A 10,815-nucleotide genomic window follows, 5' to 3' on the forward strand; every position below is an offset into this window, starting at 1 on the left:
ACTGCACTAACAACTGTACATGAGGGTGGGGGAAGGCCTTGTGATAAATATAATGCAACCAGGCTGCCACCGTAAAAGTCGATTTTCCCAGTAGCAACATCAATACCAATACAACATATTGCAAGACAGGCGCACTGTCTACATACCTCCCAACTTTCAAGAGATACTAATCTTTTTTTGCCCTAAGCCAGTGATGGCGAACCTTTTAGAGACCGAGTGCCCAAACTACAACAAAGACCTGCCTATTTATCACAAAGTGCCAACACAGAAATTTAATTTGTGATTTATACTCCCATCTCTGTCACAGTTTTCATTGATACCAGCACTCTGAGGACACCAATAAAGCAGAAAATAGTCCCAGGATGAGCTGTCACTTTAAAATACCTCTGTACACAGCAAGTCCTGGGCTGTCTGGGACTGCAGGAAGATACCTGGAGTCATCTCTGGTGATGGCCTGAGTGCCCACAGAAAGGCCTCTGAGTGCCACCTCTGGCACCCGTGCCATAGGTTAGCCATCACTGCCCTAAGCCATGCCTTTTGCTCTGCTCCCCTACTTTCTCCATTAGTACCCTTTATTTCTCTCTTTCATAGTGTGCCACTAGTTCCCCCTCATATTAAAGCCCCCTCTTATTTTGTCCACCTCAGCAGCTCATCCACTAATTTTGCTCCCCCAGCAACTCCCCCTGTTATTTTGCCCCAACAGCAGCGCTCCCTCTTATTGTGAACCTAACAACTCCCCTATTATTTTTCGCTCCCCAGCAACATTCCCTCTTATGGTGCTACCCCAACAGATCCCCCTCTTATTGTGCCCCCCAACAGCCCCCTGTTATTTTGCACCCCCCCCCACAACAGCTCCCTCCTTCATTGTGCCCCCACAGTAAAATAAGAAACAGATATTCACCTTTCCCCATTCTCCCACAGCAGCTCCTCCTCTCTTTCTGCTGTATGTAATCTTTATTTAAACAAACATATCCATAGCCAGAGACCAGACATAAAGATTAAAACCACCTAAAAAGTGTCAATGGGGCACATTTACTTACCTGGTCCCTGCACGATCCCCAAGGTATGTTGTCCGCCAGAATGCCCATCTGTCGCGTTTCATGAAGATCGTGCGCCCGATTTCCTGCACGTGTCGCTTCCCCGATCAGGTCCGCGGGAGTTCACCATCTACCTCCCGGTGTATGTAAGTGCATTGGATGCGACACAATTTGATATGTTAAATCCCGTGCATTGTCCGAATCCCTCAGACCGTCCGTCTGCCTGCCCCCCAATTTGTATTGCGTGAAAGCCGGCGTGATTGCGACACAATCAGATCACGTGCAACACAATCCCGGCTCGATCCCTGAAAAGGTCGGAAAACCGGACAGAAATACGGCAATGGGACCTTAGTAAATAATATGCTGCCTAAGTTGCAATCTCTGCCTGGAATAGGACCTGCTCTATCTTATGTGGCTCAGGCAGTCGGCTCATTCACATGACCATGGAATCCACAGACGTTCTCAGGGGTATAACTAGGAGAGGCAGGGCCCCATAGCAGACTACTGAATAGGGCCCTCACCCCCTCAGAAAATATTTGCATATGCACTTATACACACACATTCATGCACTGATATATACATTTATATGCTTACACAGATCTGTCCCAGTAATCATGACCACATGGTGGAAGTACACAGCACTTCCCCCGACATTTCTTATCTAAGCTGACGATTCATTCTGTTTACTGTGGATGATGTGCAGTGTTATATACATATTATATTGTACAATGTGCGGTATGAACTCTGGCTAAGGTTGCTGCTGTGTTGGGATTGATTGGTGGTGCACATCCTCCATTCTTTAGTGTGTGAGGTCGGATGCTGGGGCCCTCTGACACTGCATGCCCCACAACAGCTGCTATGACTACTACCGCTATAGTTGCGCCACTGGCCATTTGATTAAATCCCTTGCAAGTTGCCCTTTTTCACCCATGTTTGTTGAGTCAAAGGGTCACTACATGCTGCTATAATATGGGTATAATATGGGTATTCCAGCTCTCACTATCTGGGACTGTTACATCATTGTATAAAACTTCAGTGCAATCTGATTAGGTCTCTTTACTTTCAGATATGGATGAGTGCAGTGTCTCTGAATTTCTCTGTCAGGACCAATGTGTTAATCAGCCCGGCTCATACCATTGCAGCTGCCCCTCTGGTTACACCTTGCTGGATGATGGCAGAACGTGTCAAGGTGAGTTCTTAGGAATATTAGGACAATATGTAAAGGAAAAGAAAAGAAATGTTCAAGGGCCTGATACTGCAGAACTCTTTAGGGGTCTCATGTATCGAAAGAGTTACTATATTATTTACAAAATAATAGGGATTAGAAATCCATTGGATAAATTGGATGAAATAAAAAAATATCTAATTATTATTATATAACTAAATATTATTAATATACATAGAAAAATTATAATTTCACATTTTGTAAAATTCAATTATTGTAATATACTACTGCAAACACACTAGTAGTGCTAATGGATCAAATACACATAACCCAATATTTTATATAAAATTCATTATCAGGAATCATAAGCATATAAACCAATAAATTGTAGAAAATTGAATTCTTAATTAAGTTTCAATGAATTATTGGTTCGTGCGCTTATGATGGCTATGAAAGTTTAAACATACAGAACACCCAGGACACCTATGAACTTTGTCCAAAAAGAAAACAAATGGCAAAAATAGGTCGCTAGCAGACATGAAGATAACAAGTCTGATATATTTCCAGTACAGGAGGAATGTATCTAACAAGTAGAGTGGTATCACTACTTTTCTGTTTTTATTTTTCTATCATTATAAAAGGAAGTCATTTTATTTCTACTTCTTTGAATATAAAGGTATATATTTTTATTTAGTTTTATACAATTTATTTTTTTATTCATCACTTAACTAGCTATGCCGACCCATCTATTCATCTATACCGCAACCTGTAACCATAGAGGTACCAAGGTTTATATGAGAGATGTACATACTAAATAGTGGTAGATGTAAAATATATAAAACATGTATCTGTTTACAAGGTTTTTTTCACTTTACAATTTATTGGAGTGCTATAAAAGTGAGCTGCAAAAGTCTTCAGGAGAATAGGGTCTGCAGGTGCCCCATGTAAATGCTTGGGCAGTGCTCCATTCACTTTTAAGAGAGTTCCAAGAAGGCAATCTCCATCAGTCCAATAATTGTGAATAATTGCACCACCACTCCATTCGCATAGGGCACCTGAGGATCCTTGTTCCTGTGATCGCTTGTTGTCCCAGTTTTCAGATCTGCAAGTGATCAAACATATATCCGCTATTCCGAGAATAGGACATAGAGTTAATTCATAGGAACATCCTATAGTCCTGTGGACTCTTCCATTTAGAGAAAATTGAGGGGTTCAAACTGTCTCTCACAGCTCCTTCATTCAGGTCATCATTTTTGGAGGATGGTCCTCTGCTCATGACTAGTACATTAGTAACACTGTGCACCTTTTCTTTGTGTTATATAAAACTCCTGTCTTTTAGACATTGCTGAGTGTGAAACGGGGAACAACACCTGCACCGCGCAGCAAACCTGCTTTAATATCCCAGGGAGCTATCAGTGCTTAGATCCAGTGCGCTGTGATGAGCCATATATCCAACTCAGTGACAAGTAAGTATATAAAATATATGAACCATAAATGGGTTGTTTTATTTATTTTTTTAAATAAAAAGTAGCCCCAAAATGCTTATATTCTCAGATATTCCAGGAATAACATTAGTATTGCAACACCTGTTGTCTCTTCTGAGCAACCCCTCTGTCTAGCCACAATAAATGTATTAATGTGAAAAGAAGGTATGGTAGTGCAAATACTGTAATTCTGTATTGGTCTCATCACTTGAAAGGCCGGTAAGATGCTGTAGCTTCAGATAATTTACCAAGCAAGGGAGGAGACAAGAGTCTGCATGCTTACTAGATTGGAAACAGAAAGTCAGTTCAAATTGAACTGCAGGGGGCGCTATTATAAAAGTTGTTCCTGGAATCTCCAGGGATAGGAAAATACAAAAAATGGGCTGGATTTTTCACTCATTAGCCTATGTGAATAATTAGTGAATAGGAAATTACATATTACAATTTTTAGGGCTCACCTTTTGTCTCGTGTTGTTCCAGTGTTGTTCTTGTCAGTTGCTTTTTACCCTTCAAATTGTCTTTTGTATAACCTCTTAAGTGAGCAGCCATCTCAAAACTGAATGGGGTTGAATTTTTTTTTTAGGCAGTTACACATTAAAGGTTTTAACCAAGCTGTGCTCGGGCTGTTTCCTGGTCCAAACATTTTAAAAAGCTCTGATAATATATTATTATTTTCATCTATATCCACAGGATAGGCTTAAAAGTCAGATTGGTCAATGTCCAAATTCTGGGACCTGCACTAAGCATAGCATGAGATTGGGGTATAGTGAACCTGCTACTTTATTCAATGTCTATGAGAAAGGCAGACAGAAAAAAAACGTGTGCTTGGTTGTTTCTTGTGCACAATTAGTGGAGCTGCAGGGTGCATGTTTCATTATCAAGAGGGGTAAATAGTCAGATAGTGGATAACATTTATACAAAGGATGACTCATAAACAGGCACCAGGCACCTAAGCCTATGCAACTAATTTTACCAAAGAAAAACTGGTAAAATTTATTGACTTGAGTATAAGCCTAAGGTGGGAAATACAGCTGCTACTCTTTAAGAAAATGTCCACAGCCTCCCCTCATCAATTAAATGTCCACCAGCAGCCTCTCCTCACTAATAAAATGTCCAGCAGCATCCTCTCCTCATTAATAACATGTCCACAGTAGCCCCTTCATTAATGAAATATCCACACCAGAGCCCCCTTAATAATAAAATGTCCAGCAGCAGCCTCCCCTCATCGATACAATGTCCGGCAGCAGCCTGTCCTCATTAACAAAATGTCCACAGCAGCCCCCTCATTAATAAAATGCCCATCAGAGCTCCCTTAATAATGAAATGTTCAGAAGAGCCCCCTCATCATATTGAAAAGAAGATACACAAAAAAAACCCATACATCCCGCGCTCCAGCTTCTCCTTCTCACTTCCTGTGCAGCAGTGCAGGCAGAAAGATGTCCATGCGCTTTGCCCACACATACTGTATGAGGTAGTGGTGGTGCCACCTTTTGAAATCATACAGTGTGCGCAGAAAGAATGCATGGATCTGTCTTTGTCTGTAACACTGTGGTAATCCATTCTATGCATGTCTAACATGCCTAGTCATAGCCTCTTCCATCCCCATGCTCTTCTGACTTATGTATAAGCCGAATTTTTCCGCACAAAAATTTAATTGAAGATCTTGCAGTTATAGGAGCCCAGGCACCTGAACCTTCCATGCAGCTTGCTATAAATTTATTTTATCCCAAACAACTCCTTTAAATTCTCACTGTAATTCTTGTGTGCTGTAGTCGATGTATGTGTCCTGTGGAGAACCCAACCTGCCGGGACCAGCCCTTCACAATTGTCCACAGACACATGGACATTGTGTCCAACAGCAGAGTCCCTGCAGACATCTTCCAGATGCAAGCTACCAGCCGCTACCCTGGAGTCTACTACATCTTTCAAATAAAGTCTGGCAATGAGGGAAGAGAATTCTACATGAGGGTAAGAAGGAAATCGAAGCGGAAATCTAAAAGGCACAGTTACTATCAGTGCCTGGAAATGACCATAATGCTACAACTCCCAACATGATCTGGCCTTTGGACATGACCTACTTGTACTATTATACTTTATAGTGTATATGTTGGGAGAGTATATCTCCCAACATGATGTGAAGACTAGGCATGGACATTATAATACATATGCTATCATACTACATATGTATAACAACATCTACAGACATGATGTGACCACTGGACATGAGTATAACACGTGTACTATTATACTCAACCAGATCTTGGCATTGTACGGCCGACGTGTCACATCCAGCCGAAATCCATCTCTGGCCTACACACAGAACACTACATCTCCCAACATGACCTGGCTACTAGACATGACCAACATGTAGAACAGTACATCTCCCAACATGACCCAGCCACTAGACGTGACCAGCATGTAGAACAGTACATCTCCCAACATGACCCAGCCACTAGACATGACCAGCATGTAGAACAGTACATCTCCCAACATGACCCAGCCACTAGACATGACCAACATGTAGAACAGTACATCTCCCAACATGACCCAGCCACTAGACATGACCAACATGTAGAACAGTACATCTCCAAACATGATCAGGCCACTAGACGTGACCAACATGTAGAACAGTACATCTCCCAACTAGACTTGGCTGTAATAATACATGTACAATTATACTCTACACACAGGACACTACACCTCCCAACATAACCTGACCACTGGACATGGCCATACTATATTTAGTACTATACTCTGTATTTAGGATACTACAACTTACAATATAACATACTACTAGATATGGCCATTATAATGCATCGGCTATTATACGCTGTACATAGAGCATTACACCTCAAATTGGGACCTGACCTCTGGACATGATCAAAGTAAAATTATTTTATAATCAATACATAAAATACTACAACTAACAACCTGGCCTGTTCACTATGCATAAGCATAACACAATTCTGTAATACCACAACATAACCCAACCAATGGATGTGACCATGTTACATTTCTTTATACTTCATAGTTAATGTATGACAGCAGTGTGTGTCTATGTCTCATATGTTATCTGTACTTTTTCCATTGCTTGTGTTACTAATGCGTTTTCCATACATTTCACACTGTATAACTCTAGCCGGAACATACAGTTGTGATGTAAGTTTGTTCTTATATTTATAGTCAAGCAGATATGGAATGTCTCAGGTGATTTGTTTCCCTTGGACCCTTTTAGGGTGTTGCCACACTAGACATTTTTGGTCCATTTTTTAATGTTTACCGGCTGTTTTTAATCTGTTTCACAGCTGCCTACACTTCTAGAAATGAAGATAAACAGGTAAAGCAGCGAAATGGATGGTAAACATTCAAAAACGCATGCGTTTTTAAACGGACTGAAAACGCATGTTTTAAAATGGTCTAAAAATGGGACATGTGGCATCACCCTTAGGCTGCACACATTGCATAATGACTGTAAAATGTATCCAGCAGTATTTCTTTAGCCATTCCACAATCACTTGGTTTATCATGATCGGGTTTTATACTGTGATTTTGTAGTGCCAAGGGGGTGGAGCTCAACACCCAACCTACGTAGAACAACAATTGTAAAGCCAAACTTTTGAGACTACCATTATAGAATGACATCTCTGCCAGAGATTGGGGACAACGACTCACTAAATCCTTTTTTTCTCATTTTATCAGCAAACTGGACCCATTAGTGCCACTCTGGTTCTGACACGACCAATTAAAGGGCCCCGCGATCTGACTCTGGACCTGGAAATGGTATCTGTGAACACTGTGGTTAATTTCCGAGGCAGCTCTATCATTAGATTGAGGTTATTTGTATCTCCGCACTCCTTCTGAGACAGCACTTAATAGTGTAACCATATCCTCCCTTTCCTGATGCACAGACCTACATCAGAGAATGCACAATCACGTATATATTCTGTACATTAATGGAGGGAATCGTAAAATACTCCAGTTAAATTGTTACATGTAAAGAAATAAAACAAATCTGTGATCAATCCTACTGCTATACTAGATGGTATGTCAATAGGCTGCATCACCACATCGCCACCTGCTGGCAGAGAGATTGTACACACCTCAGAAGTGACAATGGATATCTGTCAATTGTCTGCCAATTGTTATAGTCAATTATAACAGACACTCGCCAACTACATTCATAGAGATCTCATAATATAATTTCATCACATCTACCAGATCGGCATTGTGGCACTTGAGTCGCCAAGGGCTCTGTCACATCAGTAAAGGGGATTTATTTAAGCAATACACATTTTGAATGTTTTGTTTATTTTGATAAAGAAAATGAAATTTTAACATTTGCTCTTTTTTTGTGTTGAGGAATTAGATTAAAAATGTTTTGGAAAAACAAACGTGTAGCAAGTGTTTTAATAATGATATTCATAAAATACATGGCGCCTCATAGTGCTGCAACAATATCCTGTCCCCTAAACACACTCACACTTGAAGGTAATCTACCACCAAGTCCTATGTAGAGGTTAAAAAGCTTAAGCCCTGCATACCCTTATTATCCATAATTGTCGTCTGGAAAAACTTTTATCTGTATGTAAATTAGGCTGAAGGGCTCTGTTGGCGTTACCAGGGCGCCCTCGGGATCTGACATCACGTCCCCTGCAGTTCTTCCAACCCACCCGCTGCCTCCTCTTCGTCCTCCCATTGACGTCAGCCGCCTTTCAATACAGATGGGATTGGTTGTCTGGGAGAAGGCAGCAGGCATGGTAATTCCCCTGGACCCTTCAGCCTAATTTACAAATAATAAGTCTTTTTCAATAGGAACAAGCTGGCAATTATCTAAATTAAAGCTTAAATAAAGTGTAAATGTATGTACTCAGGTTTGCTTGGTGCCTTGTTCTAGGTTCTAGTGAATGAAACTGTAAACCATCATGTCATGTGCATGTTGGGTACCTACCTCACAATAGTGATGAGTCGCTCGCGAACAAGTCGGCACTTTCGTGTGAATAACAGGAGTTGGCTCACTTAACCCCGCCCCTAATCATTTAACCTCGCCCCCTCTAACCTGTTCAAAAGTGGGTTCAAAGTGGTGTTGAGAGGAGTGACTGACTGGCCTGAGGCTCGCTATTATACGTTTAATGGGTAGCCGCTCAGGAGCAAGTAGAGACGTTTCTTATTAGTGAGCTGAACCTAATGAGCCAGTTCACTAATAAGAGCCGGACTTATAAATAGGGGATTTTTGCAAACAGACAATACTAGCTGCCCATGAGTCAGTTTCGATAAACTCGTTTCGTGTGTGCACAAAAAATCACTCAAGCCGAAAATTACTTAACTAATTCCACGTTTAGTCCAGTAAATCTCACACATATATGGAGTAAGTGGGGACATACTCACCTATGGGCAACGGGCTATAGAAAAGTGTGCCAGAACAGGGATTGTGGAGAATAGATCATTATGGGCCAGGTGTGTTGCTATGCTGTAAAAATATCTGGGACATAATGTGGGTGTGATATTAAAGGCCATCGGCCACCAGGATGAAGGACTGTATGCAAATGAGCCTAGGTGTTAGTGGAGCCTGAAGCCCCTCAGGCTCATTTGCATATGCAGTATCCCCCTTCGGGACCCAGCCTCTCCCTGGGGCCTGGCGGCAGCCGGGGCCCTGGATACTGGACTGGCTAGCGATTGTGGCCTAGACACGCTGTTGTCACGATGCTTGGTATGGGGAGCAAGGGCCGACCTACAGCCTGGCAGGTCTCCAGCATGTGGTGTGTGGAAGAAATAAGAGGTTGATGCAACGGTTTCTCCCTGGGGCAACCCCTGAGGTGTCTGTAGGATGAATCCCTGGATAATGGATGGGGAAACTCGTGGTGGTAAGCAGCCATATCCAGGGATCAGACAAAGGCAACGCTGTGCAAATCATCTTACAGTTCTTTATTGTACAGCAGAGAACGGCTGGAAGGAGATAGCTGGTCTCATCTGATTCCTCAGTATTATGGGCCCACAGCCTGTCAAGGTGGCTTCAAGTTGGAGGATGGTGGGCTGCTACAGCAGCAAGGTTGAGGCAGATGTCTAGCGATGGAGGTCTGCAGGCCTCATGTCTTCAGGTCATCTTCTGAGGGCTGCTGTGCCTCAGCACTCTGGAGAGACCTCAGGGGAAAGAACCTAGAACCTTCCAAACCCAAGGTTTATATAACCTTGGGGTGTGTCCAGCTCAGGTGGATCATCCAACCAGCTTACTCCTTCCTTACAGCAATTACTGAGCATATCATTGGCTAACAACATTCACATTGTTAACTGTTGCCTTGCCAGGAAGTTTCTACAGCTGCAATTACACAATGCCCGGGTTCTAGAACCTTCCTACAGAGGTGATCAGTCTCCCTAACAGCTCCTGACCTGGACAGGGCGCTATTCGCAACTTACAACCTGTCTATGCATTGGCAGGGGCGTTGCACATACAGTCTTTCATCCTGGTGGTAGATGTCCTTTAAGAACAGATGTAATTGACAGTGGTGAAAACTGCCATGTAGGCAAGCGCCCCCAGACCTGGGACCCAGACCAAGTCTTTATCAACTGATGAAATTGAAAACTGTATAGCTTTTACTATACAAATAATTACTTTCATCAAAAACTGTTTGTGTGCCCTGCCAGAAAAGTCACCATAAAGCTGTACTTTTCCATCTAAAATATTTTACCTAAATCTTCATGTTTGAAAGAAAGGTGACATTAGCTGCCACTTCCTTCTGAGCATCTAAACCTTATATTCTGGATAGTTTTATACTTGATTTGTTACCTGATACTTTGTTATTTTCAGAAGGAGAATTATCCCTTCCTATGGGGTATAAGACCCCCCCCCCCCTCCCCTTGTTATACATGTTATTACCCGGGGGACAGAGCTCAGATACAATCCGGAGCGGGGCCTGGGATATTTGATACAACAATGCAAGTACAGAACTTACTTCAGGAGATTGTAACAGAATACACAATGTGATACACAGACACTGTTCTGGACAAATTCTTACACGTACAAAGGGTGAAATAAGTATTGCACTCTTCACCAATTTCCTAAGTAAATATATTTGTAAAGGTGCTATTGACAGGAAATTTTCACCAGACGCCAGACCATAAATGTTCACAGATG

The 10,815-nt window shown here is 42.0% G+C and overlaps 1 protein-coding gene across 1 annotated transcript in view; it reads left to right on the forward strand.

Moving 5' to 3' along the window:
- FBLN5 (fibulin 5) overlaps nt 1-8,077 on the forward strand; it is a 37,170-nt gene extending 29,093 nt beyond the window's left edge. Inside the window, exons 8-11 of the mRNA XM_072116610.1 lie at nt 2,104-2,226; nt 3,542-3,668; nt 5,459-5,654; nt 7,386-8,077. Of these exons, the coding sequence (XP_071972711.1) occupies nt 2,104-2,226; nt 3,542-3,668; nt 5,459-5,654; nt 7,386-7,547 (608 nt within the window). The 3' untranslated portion in view covers nt 7,548-8,077. The remainder of the gene's footprint in view (nt 1-2,103; nt 2,227-3,541; nt 3,669-5,458; nt 5,655-7,385) is intronic.
- The last annotated feature ends 2,738 nt before the right edge of the window (nt 8,078-10,815 follow it).

Source organism: Engystomops pustulosus, chromosome 7, assembly GCF_040894005.1.
Source record: "Engystomops pustulosus chromosome 7, aEngPut4.maternal, whole genome shotgun sequence".
NCBI classification, from domain to species: Eukaryota; Metazoa; Chordata; class Amphibia; order Anura; family Leptodactylidae; genus Engystomops; species Engystomops pustulosus.